Source organism: Pagrus pagrus (assembly GCF_965226575.1).
Source record: "Pagrus pagrus genome assembly, chromosome: 5".
Taxonomy (NCBI): domain Eukaryota; kingdom Metazoa; phylum Chordata; class Actinopteri; order Spariformes; family Sparidae; genus Pagrus; species Pagrus pagrus.
In genome coordinates, this window is record NC_140189.1 from 8,509,749 (window position 1) to 8,530,084 (window position 20,336).

At 39.4% G+C, this 20,336-nt stretch overlaps 1 protein-coding gene and 1 long non-coding RNA gene across 2 annotated transcripts in view; one reads left to right on the plus strand and one right to left on the minus strand.

Moving 5' to 3' along the window:
* Positions 1-481: 481 nt before the first annotated feature.
* Positions 482-18,041, plus strand: abhd18 (abhydrolase domain containing 18). The gene is made up of 14 exons (XM_084352735.1): positions 482-500; positions 1,755-1,863; positions 3,137-3,221; positions 3,317-3,417; positions 4,303-4,378; positions 4,798-4,882; positions 5,760-5,808; positions 7,708-7,846; positions 8,129-8,218; positions 9,346-9,447; positions 10,144-10,385; positions 11,202-11,323; positions 13,567-13,729; positions 16,636-18,041. Exons 2-14 carry the CDS (start codon positions 1,772-1,774, stop codon positions 16,691-16,693), a joined length of 1,404 nt encoding a protein of 467 aa, XP_084208861.1. The 5' UTR covers positions 482-500; positions 1,755-1,771; the 3' UTR covers positions 16,694-18,041.
* Positions 10,225-20,336, minus strand: part of LOC311257218 — a 10,967-nt gene continuing 855 nt past the window's right edge. The window contains exons 3-4 of the long non-coding RNA XR_014622598.1: positions 13,308-13,643; positions 10,225-10,315 (exon numbers count right to left, since the gene is read on the minus strand). This is a non-coding gene — a long non-coding RNA (uncharacterized lncRNA). The remainder of the gene's footprint in view (positions 10,316-13,307; positions 13,644-20,336) is intronic.

Consider the following 20,336-nt stretch of genomic DNA (forward strand, 5'->3'; position numbering starts at 1 on the left):
ATCAGCTTTATTGAAAAACATGTATTCATATACAACAATAACATGTATTGAAGCTCCATTTCTATTTGCATGCGCATAATGTGACAAATATTTCAAATGTCGACATGAGCCCTGCTGACAGTTGCTCAGTAGATATTGGTACAGGTTTATTTTTAATTTTTGTGGCCGGATGTACACACTATTTTGTACTTTGAGAGGATGCATGCCAGACGCTTGACAACAGGTCACTGTATTTCTTTTCCAGGATGGCGAAGGGATGACCCGCCCTACTCTGCCTGTGATTGGCTTACACATACAATTATCCTGACCAATCCCACTCCTCAAACCTAACCCAGCCAACGAATGCAACGAGTATTAGCCAATCAGAGGCAGAGTGGGGCGGGTCATGACTTCACCAACCTGGAAAAAAAAATGAAGAAACGGGTCAGAGTGTAGTCGCTTGCCTGTCAGCGCTCTGTGCGAAGAAAGGATTACAGACGTCGTGTGTACTGTGGAGTATTGTAAGTTACAGTTTGTACCAGCCGTATATCTGTCTTTCTGTACTTCGTGTGAAACCACCCGTAACGAATGACGTAAGCTAGGTAAGCTAACTTAGCTGAATTGAACTTAGGACGACAGGGCCACGTTCTTCAAGGTCCAAGGTTCATTCAACGCTATTAGACATTCTGCAACACCGGCTTGTACAACGAAAAGCATTTATTCACATTATTTAGGCTATCATGCTATCGGCAAAAATAACCTAGTTTATTCTCATCCACTTAATGTGGTTGACTGCTTGAATAACAGAGCAGGCTTCTTTTGAAAATAAAGGCAACATGAGTCAGAGAGTCAACGGAAGTTCAAAATGCTTCATCGTCACGTGACTCAAGTACACGCAGATCGTTCAAGGAACCTACAACAGGAGGAAGGGTCATTACGTCACTGAATCTTGCTTTGGGGTCAGACTGTGGTGACAGCTGTATTACAGTCTATGGGAGATACATGGAGAAACACATTACAACCTAACATATCTATGCCGTATTCAGTCATTTGCACAATGAAATTTGTTAACATAGCGCCCAGGTTTAAAAATACTGGAATTCCCCTTTATTTATTTAATACGTTTCAGCATTCAAATGACAATTATCAACAGATTGTAAAGAAGTAACAGAACTAACAGTTTGGACATTATGTTGAGTACGACTGTATTGCGTTGAAGAGATATCTACTGAAGTTAGGATAATAAACAGCTAGTCTCAGCTCTTCCTGTCTCCTTATACCACTCACTACCTCAGCCACTCTACGACTCATGACTACTGAATAGTCATTACTGCATTATTACTTGAGTACTCGATACTCATGGGTCAGACACACACACCATCTTCGAACGCGGCCTACATTTTGATCTCAACTGCACACCTGTGAAGTTTAATGACTATCTTGCACAGTGACAGTGACACTCTGACAAAAATCTGTCCACAGACAGACAGACAGAGACAGGCATATAAACTCCTGGCAAAACAACCACATTTTACCATGATGACACACAGTCACACACACACACACACACACAACTAGATGCACAAGGTGAAAACATCATCAGCAGACACTGTCTATTTCAGTTAATTAAAACAAAATGTGTGTGTGTGGCAGGTAGTGTACACCTTGGATCCAAGGACATACGAGAGTCTGACATCTTTCAGCTTTTATGCTGCATTGTGCTTGAGAAAGTATTTTCTGCTCATTCTGAATGAAGTGTATCTGTGTCCGTGTAGATGCCAGGTGTTGGTCCATGGGTGTGAGCCGACTGGATGTATTTTACAGAAGGCTGCTCCTCACCAAACTCTTCATCGGGGGATGGGGGAAGCCTGAAGATCTCAAGAGGTAAGGAAAACAACACAACAGCAGTGTTTCCTATGCACTGATTTATTTGTGGCAGGGCACCACAATATCAAAATGGACTTATATTGTTTTGGGGTTTTTTGTATATAAAATGGGCTCTTTTAACTCTCAAATACATTAAATTCTAGAGGTGTTATTGGCATTAAATGTGTATGTTCCCAAAGCACAAGCAGAATTATGAAAAATAAGGAAGGAAATTAATGTGTTAATAACACTTAACTGGAACAACTGCCTGGATGTTATATGCCTCCACGAAGCATACAATTGCTGGACAGTGAAAGTAGTTCACATACTTAACAAAACCTTATAAAGCAATTTTTGGTAAAAGACAAATGTATAGCCACTTCAAAAGACAATGCTTTAAAGAGGGTAAAGCTCCTAAGAAGCTACAATATGGTACAAGGTCACTACGACCTCACAGCATGTAAGGTTGCAGTGACCTTTGACCTCCAAAGTCTACTCAGTTCACCTTGTGTCTAAGTGTAGGTTTGTACTAAATTTGACAAAAATCCCTCAATGCATGAATGGTAGCTGACCTGGCCCGCAAATTCCCTATCCCAATCCCAATCTGATAAAGCATCTGTGGGACGTGCTGGAACAACATCCCAGCGACACCATAGTATACCCCTAGAAGTCTTGTGTACGTGTCTTGATGAGTCAGAGCTGTTTTGGCAGCAGAAGGGGAACCAGCACAGTATTAAGCAGGTGGTTTTAATGTTGTGGCTGATTTGGTGTAAGTCCAATATTTTGTTAAAGCCAGGGTTGGTAAATTATTCGAGAAGCATTTCTTGTTATATTTGTAGAAAATCTCTTGACAGCAATCAATAAATTAAATGCTCTGACGGTTAAAGTGAAAAATCTACTTTGTGGACTGAGGTAAGTTTGTGACAGCTACTTTGCTTGTGTTTACATGATTGTGGCATTTAACCGCATTGTTTATGTATTAATTAATCTAAAAAGTTAAGAGAGCGTGTTGAACGCACAAACTAGCTGCTAATACATTTCCCAGCTGGCCAGCAGCACGAGCTACAGGGTAGACTGTAGTGCGATGAGGACAGAGGAAGCAAACAATTTTTCTTAGGAAATCTGTGCAACTTTGGTTTGAACTATAACAATGTTGCAATGTCATTGCCTCACAAAGTGGTTAACTGTTTTAAGTTTTGTGTTTAGAGTTTTGAGAAACTGAGCTATGGTCTCAGGAAATGTGTGTAAACGACTGTTGAGCTGATATGTTCTTTCTTGTTTGTGTTTGTAGAATCTTTGAGTTCCGTAAGATTATTGGAGACAGAGAGAAGTGCAAGTCTCTGGTGCCTGAGGACTATCCAGTCTACATAAACAAGGTACTCCATCTGTTCTCACATCACTGCTCTTCAGTATCACTGTTGTCTTTGTTGCAGTCTTACGATTGTGTGTTTGTTTGTAAATTTGTGTCCAGACAGAGGAGCACGCCGACTGTCAGATCCACGATGGGTTCTTTATCTCTCCACTGGAGCACTTGGTTCCAGGAATCCTGCCACCAGAGGCCGTCAAAGCCAGGTAGAAAACATGACGTTGTCACCTACTTCTGCTGATGTGATGATGTCACAGCAGCAGATATGAGCCCTGTGATTACTGGAAGCTGTGAAAGATACAGGAGTTCTCTTTCTTGTGAAATATGATCTTGAGAATATGTCAGTTACATAGTAGATAGCTGAATTACAACAAAGCCATTTTAATCCAAAGGTATGATTGAAATAGTTCCAATACTTAAGTACGTACAGTAGTTCAAGCAAGGAATAGAAACATTAAAGGGAGTGCAAGGAAACAGGCTGATGAGTAAATTGAGTGTCAGGTCTTTACATTGTTCCATGTCAAACATGCCAAGTGGGTGGGTAGTGTTGTGGGGGTGGAGTAAGGGATTGAATGAATGAATGAATGAATAAATGCAAATTTATTTCGGACATGTGAAAACAAAGCAAAACAAAACAAAAAGTTAAATCATTTAGACAAATAAGCATAATAAAATGAAAAGCATGTTACAAAGTATATTCCATTAACAAGCATTGATATCCCAGAAAAGGAGTAGGAAGAAGTATACACTTATTTAATCCTACTTTCCTTCATTTAATTTATTGGTTATTATTTCTTTGAGTTGATTTTAAACATTTTCTGAATCATAGTGGTTAATAAAGTCAAATCATATGGCAGCCCACCAAGGAGTCAGTGGTAAATTCATCAGTCAGGTCAGTGTTACACGGCCTAGCCTGACAGTTAGCCTGCCATGGATAAGGTTAGTTTCCCAGCATAAGTTTGCATATTATCTGAGCTTGAACTACTTTGAACTTGCTTGTCTTTTGAGTTTCACACAGACTATTAAGTTGCAACTGACATGTTTGGATGCTATGCTCTCCGAGTAGGTCCTCATAGTGTGTGTTGTTTCAGGTTCCAGTTTATAGTTCCTAAGAGATGGCAGAAGAACAGACCAGTATGTATCCACTTGGCTGGGACTGGAGACCATGTAAGTCTCTAAACCATGAAGCTCAACATAACTTGAACTTTGTACCCAGACAGCCCCCACCTAACCTGTTTATCAGGTCATCTCCATTGGCATGTGTTTTTATATTTTTAATTATATAAAAATATAATATTTCACATTGAAATAACACTGAAGATTATTCATAACCATACTGAGGAACCAGTGAAGTGCTCTGAGCTTGGTTTTGGGCCATTTTGGAAGTGACCATCTTAGTTGTTTGTTAAAACCCACAAGAAAAACAGACCTCAGACAACAAAGACGGCTAAAGAACTAAAAAGAAAATCTTGATATTGATTTTAAAAAAGAATGAGCAGATGCTAACACCTCCCAGCAGTAGAGCCCTGTACAGATTGTTGTGATAACTTCATCCTCAATAACTGTGTGTGTGTGTGTGTGTGTAGTTTTTCTGGCGCCGCCGGACTCTGATGGCCAGGCCCATGATTAAAGAAGCAGGAATGGCCTCACTACTTCTGGAGAACCCTTATTATATCCTTCTATTGTCTTTTCACATATGCTTCCCTGTTTTTTTATTTTTTTTAATGAAAATTATTCTTCTAAGACAGTCTCTGAGAAAGTATATCTTTTTCATACTACTGTTCCTCTACTTATATAATAGGATTTTTACTTTGGTGTATAGTTTTGATTTGGATTTGAAATAAAATATATCCAAACTACAAAAAGATTCAATTATTCCTGAAAACATTTATGTGCAGTTTAAAAAGATAAAAGCTTGAATAAAAAATAGCAATTTTTCTATTTGATCATTTGGAGCGAGTAATTAGTTTGATGGTCAAATGCCCAATGGGCATCAGCCAATCACATCAGTGGTCTCATCACTCTGAAACTACTGAGCCAATCACAGGGAAACATGACAACAAGAGCTCAACAAATGAAAAGATGTTTCGTCAGAAAGGAATAATTCTACTGTATCTCACATTGTAAATGGTCACAACATACGGTTATTGTTGTATAGCAGTGTTTGCTTAATTTCAAGAATAAAACATTAAATGCTACTTTTGCTTCAGAGAAAGGTAGAATGGAACTGGCATCACTAGACTGGCAGCAATATGATGTTGTACAAGAAACAAAAGAGTCACTGTGCTGCCTCATTTGAATGAACCTGCCATCTATTAGTGCCTCTCCTCACTCCAGTGAGCTCTGAGTTAGAAACTACTATCCCACAAAGTCCAATGCTAATATCAGGGTCAGTACATTAATCAGTAAGCATAAAAAAGAATATGCTGTTGCTTACAGCAAGCACACATATGAAACCGTTTTCACCAACATCTGAATATCATCGTCTGCTCATGTTTGTGTCGTCTTGTTCTCTTCATCTGATGTGCTGTCTGTTACCTTTTCTTGTATTCCTTAACTAATCTTTTACATGGCTATCGCAAACCCAAAGACCAACTGTAAGTTCACTCCTCACCCCTCTTCACACACGTGTGACTTGATTGACTAATTGATTACCAATCTGGCATTTGTTTGGGTTTTAAACTCAGATAGATTTAGATGAAAGTGAGCTTTTCAGTTTAAAAATTGGAGAACCCAGACAAATATCCTCAGCTTATATTTGACTGCTAGATACAAGACACCATGCTAACTCAGCCCTGTAAGTGATCATTGGTCAACAAGCTGTTTTGATTCTGCACTTTCCTTTTAAGGCCATACTTATTATGATAAGAACGTGTATCAAAAGTCTACTCTGACTTCCTTTCCCATTTGCTTAGTTTCGTAAGGCCCTCTGATACCATCAGGTTCTCCAAACATCCTGGAGATTTGGTCAAACCTCTCCGCCTTTGGTGCACAGGACATGCCTTGGCCAATTTCTGGGCCAAGATGCCCGACAGGGACTCTTAGGCTCAACAAACTTGATGATGGTCATAGTATTCCATATAACATACAGCAGAAGTTGTCAAAGTTTGTAATAATCTATAGCTACTTTTACACCCAGGCATAAACACATTACTTGATAGTGTCAGAGTTAAATTGGTGTCCTAAGCAGAAATTTGCAACAGGGCTGTGGCTGAGGCAGCTGGCAGCAAATAAGCATGTCTATTAGAACAAAAATGCAATTTTAGTAAAGACAGACATGATTATAATGCAGAGAGATGGGGTAAATACTGGAAAAATGCAGTGGTTAGGTCAGTGACCTCTTAAGGTCACCACAGTTCAGATACAAATTGCCCAACTTTTTTTTTATTAGGCTTTTAGTTGGTATTTAAAGAAGTTTTGTCTTTAACTTGCTCCAACTTAATATGTGACACATAAGCATCACACATATACAAAATCACAATAAGTGAGAGATGAGATTTCACCGCTTATGTTTAAACTGATAATCTCTATAATTTATTGAAAATCTGGGATGGGGCAACAAAAGACTGGGAAAGTTGTGTAATGCACCAAAACACCTGTTTGGAACATTCCACAGGTTCATTGACAGGTGATCAACAGGTGATAGAATCAGGATTGGGTATGAAAGGGGCATCCTGAAGGCTCAGTCGTTTATGAGTTATGAGGCGAGGTTTACCGCTTTGTTCAAAACAGCCTGTGGCTCTTTGCTGATTTCATCCCCTTGCACTCTCTCCCAGTTTCCTGTCGAGTCAATTTTTTAAAAGTCATGAAAAAAAAAACCAAAACTAAATAAAAAAACGACATGATGACATAAAGGATATTACTACATGACCTCGGGAACACTATGGAATAGTTGACAGATTGTGTTCACTGATGCTACTCGGTAAACACAAAACAAAAGGACTAAATGCAAAGCAAAAACCAAATGTCAAAAACTCTGCTGAATTCTCCAGGCCTGAGCTCATCTGAGATGGACTGAGACAAAGTGGAAAAGTGTGCTGTGGTCTGACAAGTCCAAATTTTCATGTTTTGGGAAATAATGGACGTCATGTCCTTCAGCCTAGAGAGGAAAAGGACCATCCAGACTTGCCAGCACAAAGTTCAAAAGCCAGCATTTGTGACGGTGTGAGGGTGTGTTAGTGTTCATGACATGGGTAACTTGCACTTATATGAAGGCACCATTAATGCTGCCATCCAGATGACTTCTGTCAAATTCAGAATGACTGTATGAAGTTATCAATTTGAACATGAAATATCTTGTCTTTGTACTGTAGTCAGTTGAATATAGTTCAACAAAGGATATATAATCAAATCATTGCACTGGGTTTTTACTTCTATTTTACATAAAGTCCCATCTGTTTTGAAATCGAGGTTGTAGATTTTCAGTGGATATTTGTTTTAAGGCTAGGATTAATTCAGTGTAAAGTAAACGGGGACATTATTTTTGAGTTTTATAGGCGGTCCAGTCTGAAGAATGTGTCAGACCTGTTTGTGATGGGAGGGGCTTTGATTCTGGAGTCAACAGTCCTTCTTCATTGGCTGGAGAGAGAAGGTTACTGGCCACTAGGAATGACTGGCATCTCCATGGGAGGATATGTGAGTCAGCAAAACAGCACACATTTTGCCATTTTGTTTATTGAAGCAGTTTTCACTATGATTTCCTGTTATCAAAGCCATATATTAAGTAGCTTAAGTAAATAGCCTACCCAACATGCTTGTCCTCCTGGAGACCCTTAGTCACCAGCACCATGCTTAAACTTTGAAAGTAAATATTTTACATGCATACCAGCATACAAATACAAGTAGGTCCAATGTAATACTTAAACCTACCCTAAGTTAATATTTTTCATCAAGTCCCTTGTGTGTCTTTGTGGCCAGATGGCATCCCTGGCAGTAACTAACTGGCCGAAGCCAATCCCTCTGATTCCCTGTTTGTCCTGGTCCACTGCCTCAAGTGTCTTCACCACGGTAACACACACACTCTGCCTGACATACTATGGATCAATAGATATTTACTTATTACAGCAGAATTATAGTTGACATGATAAACATTGTAGTCGGGGTTCTGCAAATGTTTTTTCTGATTGATGTAAGCTTTGACAGTGTGCAAATAAATTGCAGCTTGATTGAATACAATATACAAATGCAGCTGATTGGTTGGTTTAAGAAGATTACATACCAAGAACCATAAATACAAACCAAGATGTGCTTTTGAAATAGAAATTATTGGGCAATTTGTTCCTAGGTAAGAACAACAGAGCAACAAAGTCAAATAAAAAACCTTAACACACTTGCATATTATATTGTTTATATTTTGAAGTAGAGTGTAAGTGGAGGAGAGAGAGTATACAAATTTAATTGACAGAATATCTGATACAAGGAGATCATATAAAATATTTGTAAAGAATCTTCATCCAGGAGTTCACAAGCCACACATCCCCTCTTCACCGTGATGACCTGGAAGCGGATGGGCCACACAAGATATTTAGCAAAAAATATCAGAATGTATAAAGATTTACTACAGCTATAAGGAGAATGTTAAACAGTCAGAGAGGATGAGACGAAGGGTGTTCAGCAGGTTGCTATCACACTGTTAGATGTCACTAAATCCTACACACTGGACCTTTAAAGAATAAGTTCACATTTTTCAAGTCTGTCTTAAAACGGTACTCTCAAGTCCAAATGTCAGTTGAAGGAGTCATTGGCTGCTGTTATGTCATGGCACAGGTAGTTCCTGTAAAATTACATTTTTATATTGAATTTGGTCGAGGGGATTTAACTATCGTTTAGCCGTTTGGTTGTACCAGCTACTAACAGGCCAAAAATACACAAGATGTGCCTTTGGTTGTCAGTCAACAAGAAAAGGTTAATCTAGCTCCAACTGCTGAAGCCCCTTTTGAAGTTTCCACACACTTTAAATCACTTCAGGAAGGGACTGGAGGAGCAATTCAAAAGATTCAATGTACAAAGAGGCGTGTAAGTATTGTTTTGAGATAGCCTTTTTTTCCCCTTTCCCATGACTAAAACTGGAGCCTTTTTGTGTGTTTGTGTGTGTGTGTGTGTGTGTGTGTGTGTGTGTGTGTGTGTGAGAACAGGGAGTGCTGAGTAAAGCAGTGAACTGGACAGAGCTGGAGAAGCAGTATGCCATTAACTCAGTGTATGAAGAGGAAATCATTAAGCTCTTGGGGTACTGTGGGGTATGTTATCCTTCAACTTTTCTTGAAGATCACGTATACTATCAGAAAGTGATTGAATATTATATGAACTTGAATGTGGTGTTTGAATTCTAATGAGAACAAAGGCAGCACAATTGGCTATAAAAAATGCCAACAAGTAAGTATAAATGTGGAAAATATTAGTACTGAATCGATAAATTGAGTGACAAGTCGATCAATCACAAGAAAATTGATCAGTTAAGTTACTTATCAAGTAAATGTACACATTGGCTTGTAGCTTGACAGATGCTCACACAAGCATGTTTTTCTTTGTTTCATTTCAATATGAAACGACACTTTGTTTGTTTTTGAGAAAGCAGAAATTACTTTCATACTAGGTTTCCCAGACAAAAGTTATTACAGACTAAGCAGCTGTTGCCCAAAAATCTGACCACATGAGAAGCCTTTAAGCTCTATTGTACTCCGGTAACATGTGATGGGTATTTGTTATTCGTTCAATCAGACAAAGATTCATCAAAGAATTGTCCATCTATCATTACCATTAAACAAATGATCCTGCAGTTCGATTTGGCTATTGAAAGAAGCTCTCCAATAATTGCCACAAGGATTCTGCTGGAGAACTAAACCCTCCCCTTACCAAACACTTACATGAACAGACATTAGCTTCAATAAGTATAAGTGTACCTGTCTTTTGGTCTGTGTGTTTACCTCTGTCAGGCTGATTCCTTTAAGATGGGTCCAGAACTTGTGAAGAATGCAGACTCTTTAGAGCATCTGCTTGGCCTGTCTGCAGATGACAGGGAGTCAGTGGGCCCAAAGTTCAAAGCAGGAGGGGAAGCAGAGGCTGGACAAGACCTGCTGATTGGAAAAAGCACTGAAGGGGGCAGGGCTGGAGACAGAGTACACCAGTTCTTATCTTCAGTGAACAGCAGAGGGACAAGCTTGGACAGTCTACTGAGGTAATAAATTTAACGTGTCGTGAATAAGAAGCTACTGAATGTGTTCTTTACAATTTTAAAGAGGAGGCTTCAAATAACATGTTGTATTTGTTACTCCACTTTTGCCCAAAATGTATTATTTTGTTATGACATACTAATCATATAGCTTCTTTATACATTAGTAAGGAGGATAGATTCAAACACCTATTCATTATGTATATACTGTATGCATTGTCTCATTTGATGTAGAGTTTAAAAGAAAGTTTGTTAGAAGTGTTTTCTAATTGATTTCCAAAAAACTAAGCTTAAAAAAAAGTTGAATATTTTGAAAAGTTTTGATGGAATCTGAAAGATGGATCATACCTAAAATGTACACAAGATGGGGAACATTTCAAAGTTTCAAACCCTTTAAAAATCACTAAATGATAAAAAGGACTTGGCCTTAGATACATGTCTCAGCAGGGAAAAAGATAGATTTAATCACTAAGTTTGTCAAATTTAAAGTCACTGACCATTAGTTTTACATGTGGTTCCAGGGAACACAGGTCAATATGAGGGGCACGACAGACACCACTGGGTCCAAATATCAGGATGTTATTACACAATATATTACGAAGATGATGCCTTACTCCTTAAGCATTTCAATGAAAAATTATTACAGACAATCTATTTACCATACTGTGCAGGAAGTAATCCCACAATATGTTTTTGTTTTAGTTGTTTTTTTATTTCAAGTGTTTGTTTTAATCATCAGAATCCTACTGTTACTTGTCGCTCCAGTTACAACATTTCGTCATATAGATTTCATCTAAAATCTTTTTTTTTTCCTTTTTCTAGAAGCCCTCATGCAAACAACAAAAGCGATTCAGCCAAATGCTGTCGGCCATCATTACATAGAGAGTCTATAAGCTTTATGAAAGGAGTGATGGATGAATGTACACACATGGCCAACTTCTCTGGTAAGTTTTATGGTGCAGACAGTCACATATACAAGTATTTCTGGTAAATGCTATAACAGAAATAGGACAGAGGAAAGGAAATATCATAATGATGTAACAGGTGGTGTATAAATACACATATAGAGTAGATAGTTTGAAAAGACTATATACTACCCATTTTTAGATGCATGCTTTTATTTTAGGTCTACTAGAAAATGTTTTCATGCTTTAATGTTCAAAAAACACATACTTTTTCTCATAGTGTACATTGTTATAACACCTTTATTCATATTCTCCCTCTGTCTGAAACACTCCTAGCCCAGTCCCCCATAAGGCCCCCCTCCTGAAATGCCTAGTCTTCTTTAATTGGTCAACCACCTAGGCCAGCCATGCCGATGTTTTAGCTTCTAGTTAGTGCCACTTCTACTGTAAATATCACCACAAGAACTGCTTCTAAGCAGAAACTTTGCAGATGGACACAGTTGCTAAGCAAATGAATTCCTGCAGTTTTACCATTTCTTTTTTGCAGATAGCTGTATTGTTGCCTCTAGGGCAGACCTATTCAACTAGCAGCCCACGGCCGGGATACGGCCCTTTGAAATTTACCATGCCTGCAAGACTGCCCGCAAATCAGTCCAGCATCATATTAAAAAATAAAACTCAGGTAGATGTTTCTCAAATACTTTGAGACATCTAAAGCAGGGTTGTTGAGTTTCAATGTTGCCTCAATCAGATCTGACTAGGTTATGTCGCCAGGTTACATTATGTCAACACAACTCGCTCAGCACTTGCGCTCTGGGCTTGCGGGACAGAGAAAGTCGTATCAGCTAACTATAACACTAACAACAGCTTCAAAATGTTTCTCAAAGCCAAAGCGCCGTAAAGTTGACTGTGAAAATTACCAATCCAAATATTTGCAAAACCTGCAAAAAAGAAAGGACTGTGCAGCTACAACAAACAATGGGGGGGAAAGACGTGGGTTAGGCCAGTCAGTTGTGATGCAACGAAAGCTTTCTGTACTCTACGCTGGCCGGAATTCTTAATCGGCCATGGAGGTGAAAATGACCTAACTCAGCATGCCTCCACAGAAATGCACATGAAGGCCACACTAGCTAAAGGTGCTAGTAATACTGGTGCATTCATGACATCGACAGCAGAAAATGACAACATTGCTGCAAGTGAAGCCTCATATGTGTACGGTTGAACACGGACTCAGCTACAACAGCACCAACTGTCTTGTTGAGCTCAACGTTGTGCTATTCAATGACTGAAATGTTGTGAAGAAGATTCACTTGGGTAGAATGACAGCCGAGATGATATTTTGGATGATTTGTCCCCAACTGAAGGTGAGCTGTATATCTCTCAGTAGCCACTGATGCCTCAAACAAGGGAAATAGAAAATGTTTCTAGTGTGTGTGAGATACTTCTCTGTGTCTGATGGAGTGTTGTGCAAATTACTGGATTTTTATGATCAAGCAGATCAATCAATCAATCAATCAATCAATCAATCAATCAGAGTCAGAGCAAGGGGGCTCTGACTCTGATTGACGTGCCTCTATTGATGCACATCAATTAATTAATTCTCTGGTGCACTACAGGCATCAGATCTGAATGCCAGCACCACAGAAGCAGCAGACATACATAAAAACATGCAGCCTGTCAAACCCATTAACAAAAACTCATTCAGAATAGCTGAGTTTGGTCATCACTGATGAGAGACTTCACAGCAATCTGTCCTCACAGGGCACAGCACTGAGCTGGACTCAGCTGTGATCTCTCTGTCTCTCTTTCTCGTTATATTCCTTTAAATCTCTCCAAAATCATACCGCAGCTGCAGAAAAATCTGCTATGGTCACTGGGTCCTACATTTAAACAAGGTTGGAGTGGGGGTGTCACAGCAGCTCGATGTGACTCATAATGCTTTAGTGCTGACCCCGGGTTTACGTTTGGATTAAACGACATCTGTGAGTTTGTCAATGTCATTACTGGAGTCAAAAACACTTACTGGTCAGTGCAGTTAATGCAGCCCTGTAGAGTCGATGAGGAACCCACCGTCCAGTTCTTTACCCGCTTCGTAGGCTCCTTTCCCCTCTGCAGAGCTACGTGATACACCAGGATGAGATGCACGCAGTTGTGTTTGGCCGTGCTCAGCAGGGGCTGCACTTTAATTTGTACAGTACAATTGTACTGAAAATTGTCTTTATATCTGACACGTCCCAGTGGCAGCATGTATTAAGATTGTGTCTTCCTTCCATCTGTCCTAGTTCCTGTAGACACCAGTCTTATCATCGTGGTCCAGGCCAAGGAGGATGCCTACATCCCTCGTACAGGGGTCCTCAGTCTGCAGGAGATATGGCCAGGATGTGAAGTCAGATATTTGAATGGAGGACACATCAGTGCATACCTGTTTAAACAGAACACCTTCAGGTAAACTACTGACCTAGAAACTATCCAAAGATGTGTATGGTCAGGTGTTAGGTTTGTGAGATATGCCTACTTTAACAGTGCCTACAAAACATACAGACACACTGTAGGGACACACTTCATAATTGGCTCCTTTGTAGTTGGCTTCCACTGTTAAAGTACTATACTATATTTTAGTAGTAAATGGTCAGTACAATGATTAGCTTGGACTGTAAAACTCTGTCACTGTCATCCCTCCTTTCTCATCTGAATAGCAACAAGTAATTTGTGAGTATTTCAGGAAGATTCTCAGAGCAACTATGAGCAAGGGAGGGACAGAAACATTTATGTTTTTAATTGCAGAGTAACATATAGTGAACAGAAGATATATATATATCAGATTATCACATTCAAACACTTAAACATGCAGGCAGCAGGGCCTTTGTTTTCAGCCAGTACCATTTTTGTCGGTTTAAATGACACGTATTAGCTCTAGATAATTAACGAATAATAAATATTTCCAATGCCAAATGAAACCTTTAGCTGTCGTCTGGTTGATGTGCTCTTTGCAAGTTGATGTCTGTGGTCACACCACCTTGTGACATCACGAGGACTGTGGTTTGTAGGTCAACAAGACCAACAGAGTGATGAGTCTTTTCTAGATCTAGATCTACATCAACTGCAGGAGTCAGAATCGGCTTAAGACCACATCAGTATCTAAGCTGATTAATTTAATATGGTAAAATAATGGTACATCCAGTATTAAAGGATAACAACTGTTTTTTACAACCTGGACCTTATTTCTAGCAAAATATATGATCATTTACTCACCCAGATAACTTTGGTGTCATTTGGAGTCGTTAGATCCAAATTAGATCCAGTGTAGCGCTGCGTATATCCATATAATGCGAGTGATCCGGGCACTGAAGTGCAGCCTCTATGAGCATTATCTGCCACGAAACTAGTTCATTTCACCAATATTTTGTTACGACACACTAGTGCTATTCCCCTCTGAGTCCGGGCTCGTCTGTTGTCAACATCCGGGGTCTGTAGGTTGACCTACTACCTCTGACCTGGAAGATGTCGTCTCTGAGCCGCGCGCGCACCCGCGACAGCCCGGCTTGTTTACCTGTAGCTGCTACTGCTAGTTTGACCCCGGATGTTGACAATAGACAAGCCCGGACTCAGAGGGGAATAGCGCTAGCGTATCGTAACAAAATATTGGTGAAATGAACTAGTTTCGTGGCAGATAATGCGTTATATAGAGGCTGTGTGTTGATGCCCCGTCACTCGCATTATATGGATATACGCAGCGCTACACTGGATCTAATTTCGTCCGAACGACTTCAAATGACACCAAAGTTATCTGGGTGAGTAAGTGATCATATATTTTGCTAGAAATAAGGTCCAGGTTGTAAAAAACGGTAGTTATCCTTTAAGCACAGGTAGCTTGTGAAACCTGCAGTATATTAAGAATGCTACAACATTTACAAAATGTTATTTTCATGTGTCAGATACACTTTTAATTAACATTTCATTTCTTCTGCTGCTTATTGTATGTATAGATTCCAGCTGCTTATTGCCTAGATTTGACATTCAAAACTATCTAATGAACTGTCTACAGCTACAAAAACGTCACTTCACTTCTTTGATGTATTGTCATTTTTAACTTTTAACTAGTTGCAAATGTTCAAAGTTTTTTTTTAAAGGGAATTGATAAGTCTTTCAAACCGCAGACCACATAAATAACAAACTAAGGCACACCTGACCATTTGCTTTGAAAGTTTATTGAACTAGTCAATATACATTTTCAAAAGAGCCTGTTCAGGACCCTACGTAGCCTTGACTTGGACTTAAAGGATAAGTTCACAAAATAAAAATTCAATCATTATCTGCTGTCCTTGCTGATGGAAATTCAGGTGAAGTTCTGTAGTCCACAAAACATCTCTGGAGCTTGACAGCAAAACAGCTTTGCAGCATTTTCCTAAAAAATTGAAGTAGGTGAGATGGTTGGAGTCCTCTTTTATAAAATTTGGCCATGACATCCTTATATTCAGCCTGCTGCTCCAGAACACTGATGGAAGCAAATGTTGATGGGACGCAGTCTTTCTGGGGAACAGGACTGTGGTGGTCTCAATCCAGCTCCGGGGGAGGAGGGATTACTTGATGGCCAAAAACATCTACAAGAAGCGAGGAGAATAAGTAGGCCCACAATGTGAATACTTTGTCCCCAACTCCTTACCTCTAAACCAGAAAGTTTAGATTTCTGCCACTTGTTGTCTTCCTGCAGCAAGGAGTGTGTAGCCTCGAGTTGCTCCAGACGTTGACATCCTCCACATCAGACTCTGTACTATGGCCTGGATATTATCCAACTTGGTGTCCAGGTGTGCAAATAATGACCTGAAGTTGGCAGCTAACGCTGCTCTGTGTTGTTCAAGCAAATCTGAGCTATATTTTGAAGTTAGCTAGCTATGACGGTAGTGGATCTCAGCTGCTGAGTCTTTTTTGGCTTGATTGCTGATTGATGTGGATTGCTGTGAAGCTTCAGAAATGCTCTGTGGACTACAAAACTTAAGCCGACTTTCCATCACCATGGGGATGAGAAGATGATGTTTTCATTTTTGGGTGAAGTTACCCTTTAAGTCCAAAAGATCTTAAAGTATACATAGAAATACCTGACTACTAGGAAAACTATCACAATCCAATGTAAATCCATGTTGCATTGTACTGTAAAGCTTATCCTGACACATTGTGTCAGACAGCTGTTCATTTGACATCTTCATCCCATGAATGAGGGTTTTTTGCATGTGAAAAACAGCAAATTAAAATTTTAGGTGGTCAAATCCCAGACTCATAAAGTACGGTAATTTTTGTACACAATCTTTTCTTTGCTATTCTAATTGTTGCTGCATATCTGTTTTTTTTTCCAGACAGGCCATATATGATGGATTCAACAGATTTTGCTTGAAGTACCCCAACATGCACTAGCCACGTGGCAGACTGAAGCCCTTTCCTCTCTGTAACAGCGCCAGGATCTGTGGCGGCACATTTGGAAAAGCGATGCCCGTCCACAGACCAGAAGCCTCAGTGATCTCTTCTACAGGGACATGATGAGTCTGAGCTTTACAGCTGAGGACAGTCACTTTCTAATTCTTTATTTTTCCTACTTCCACAAAGGGAGCCCTGGTGCACTCAAGAAATATCATTATGACTGAATGTTGTGGGATGTTCATCTTTGTTGTCAAAGAAACACATTGGCCTCTTTTTTCACTTTCGTAAACTGGTATTCAGACAAAATTGTGTGGCAGTGTGTGTTCTCTTGCTTTCACTGTCCATCCTAATGTGGCTGCGTTATGTTGGGACACACAAACCTGTCCCTGTCACACTGTAATGATACTAAATGGGAAAAATGTCAGCTCAGTGTTGTATACCTACTACAAAATGCAGTTAACGATAGTATATGATAAATGACAACAAGAATATATATATATATATATATATATATATATATATATATATATATATATATATATATATATATATATATATATATATATATATATGTAGTGGTGGAGTCCGCCATTCCCACAGAGGGTCAAAATGAACTGCATACACATGGTGGATTCACAGGAATGTCATGTCATTTGATATCATTTATATCAGCCTCACTGTTATGACTATAATTGTATCAGAGGTGTGTTAAGTCACTGCTAATGGTAACCCAATATTTCCAGACTTCACATTAAAAGCTCTCTTTCTACCAACTACTGATAAAGATAATATCTTTTCCTCTAGCAGCTAGATGTTCCATTTTTTTCAGCAGCTAGTCTCGGGTAATGTAATTGTAATTACTGTACTGTACATACAGTATGTGCTCTGGATAGGATTACTATCAGTGATCAGCAGGATATGTTAAATTCACCCCACCTAACCTTGAGACAAAACTCCTGTGCCAGCTGGGCTTTAATCAGTGTTTTTCTTTAATTTGTGTGCGTGTGTTTCTCTTTCACCTACAATCATCCCTCACTTAACTGTGCCATGTTGTTGTTTGATATACTGTATATAATGTTGTTTAGGTGATGACACAGCAAACCGTCTCTGTTCGGACCATGCTGTTTGTAGTCCACCACAATTGCAGCAAATTCATGCTGTTTTTAATATCTGAACATTTATACAATTTGTGAAAGTAAGCATTGAATAATTATATTCCTGTTTGATTTTAAAACCTTTTGTTTGTCAGACCTAAAAAAGTGTTTTACTGTTATGTGGTGCCTGCATTTCTATGGGTTTTAAATAGCCTTAAGCACACCAATAAAGTGATGCTACAGATCCAGAACACACTGCTGTGCAAAATGTGTCATTTGGAAAATTACAATTTAAAGATAACTCTAGTAAAATTCAGTGTTTTTTTCTTGTCATCAAGTCCCATGTGCAAAGCCAAACCACCACTGTATTACTCCTACTAACAAGCATTGTGTGTATCCAAAGCCTGATACATCTTATTCCTCCGTGCCTTAGAGCTCCATTGTTGTCCAAAACTATTAAAACACAACAATGAGCCACACTGTTGTACTCGGTGACATGTTCTGTCATTACCACAAACACACAAGCAGTACTTTATTTTGACTCGATCCCACATACACCTGCTGCCTCAAATACCTACTATAGCACCAAGTATGGATTAATCTGTTGCGGAAAATAGTCCAAATGAAAAGCACTTTTTCCTTCTGGTCAAACATTAAAAACTACATAGACCAGGGGCTGGTCGCACTAACAGTGGCTTACTGGTCTGATCTTAAGTCACGTTCGCGTTCTCAGTCCGACCTGACAGTTACGCTGGTCACACCACCTGGGCTTGAGCCTTCTTCTTGCTCTCGTGATGTAAATGTTATGCCTAGTCAGGAGCAGGGGTGAAGTCAAAATTGAGGCCATGCGTAATAATACTCACTCATCTGTGCAGCTAATCAGTTACTAACAAGGCATATACTGTACGTGCTTTCTCTAGTCACAGAGTAGCCTATACGCTGGTACTGCAACACACTGGGACAAACTGTTTTTTATAGAGAGAAATGAATTACCTGATGTATTATATTTGCTGAGTTTACAAGAGTGGACAAATAATCAGTTTGTTATAGAGAGCGGTTCAGTTTATCAAGTTTCCCCTGATTCAACAACTCACAAAACTGAGGTAGTCTGTCATTACATTGGGCGGTTTGGCAGTCAGAAGTCTTCTGTGGTGGCTATACACTTCTCTATTAACTTTCTTATCTCAATGTCCGTGAAATCGCCTTTTCTTTTCTTTGATCCTCCATAAGATCGCAGCAAATTAAAAATGATTAGCTACAAATTAGTAGGACGGGGAGATTGTAAACAATGTGCCATCAATTTTCCAGCAGTTGTGAAACAACACGAGAGATTAAGTTTGGTCTTGAAAAGCTGCAGCCTTTATTATTTACTCTGAAGAACTATAACCTACACTGTACATTTACTGATGACTTACTGCTCACCTTCTCTGCTCCGCTTGTATTCACTTGTCACTTTCTGTCGCTCACTCTCTCGCTCCACTACATGCTACGCACACACACTGCATACTGCCCTATTCCTTAAAAATCAAATGTATCCTAGTAACACACACTGCTGTTATACAACAGCTATAGTTGCGTAGAATTCACGTGAACGTGCATTGCAAGGACAAGCATAGTTAAGACTAGGCTTAGGTTCTGCTGGAACAACCGACTTAGAGTCCCTTCTGAGACTGGTCTTAACTAAGACTGACTCAACAGTTAGGACCAGGCTTGGTAAAGATCAGTAAGTGCAACCGGCTCCAGCTGTTTTAGGAAATTACTGAGCCATTCTAAAAATCAACTATTAAAACAACTCTGAACATATTGTTGATTATTGTGAATTATTGAGACTGTGTGGATTGTGTGGTCCAAAGGTCTGAGACCATGAATGAATATACTTGTACTTTACATCTGTTTCAAATTGAATACTATTTTCTTCCATTACAAATGATAATTCCAGTTTAGCAGTTTGAGTGAAAAGTTGGAATGAGTATGAAAATCTTTTATCACTTTAATGACAGTGTGCACTTAAGCTGGCATGGACTCCACAAGTTTGTGTAATACCTGCTGACTCATGTTATCCCTGTATGATTTGACAGTGTTCCACAAATATTCTTGTGATGTCACATAATGCTTGGCTTTTGCAGTCAAAGAGGGCAGGCAGCCCCGTGGGGGGATAGGGTGGAGAAGAGAGAGAACAAAGGAAGGAGCTGGAGTTTTGACTGCCTGGCATAGGTCTCAGGAGAGGAAACAAGGCCAAACACTTGAGATGGGCTCACCAATAGCAGCTCATAGCTGGGTCTCTTGGCAGTCTTTGCACTGAGGTGTGAATACTGGGGAATTCTGGGGAACTGAGTTCAGTTTAGAGTCCATTTTGAAATCCACAATGAATGACTTCATCTGTGGGCTCACCAACTCCAACTTGGATTCATCAGTAAATTGGAATGTTCTCCAGTCTGCCACTGGGAAATTCTGGTATTTCTTAGCCCATCTCAAGTGTTTGGCCTGGTTTCTTCTCCTGAAACCTATGTCATGTGTACGAGATATGTGGCAGCCATTGTTAATAC

Bases quoted from the DNA above. Each gene is read 5' to 3' on its own strand.
- abhd18 (XM_084352735.1), top strand. From the start codon at position 1,772: ATGGGTGTGAGCCGACTGGATGTATTTTACAGAAGGCTGCTCCTCACC. The intron at 3,418-4,302 runs GTAGAAAACATG...GTGTTGTTTCAG, and splicing joins CCAGAGGCCGTCAAAGCCAG to GTTCCAGTTTATAGTTCCTA. The intron at 10,386-11,201 runs GTAATAAATTTA...TCCTTTTTCTAG, and splicing joins AGCTTGGACAGTCTACTGAG to AAGCCCTCATGCAAACAACA.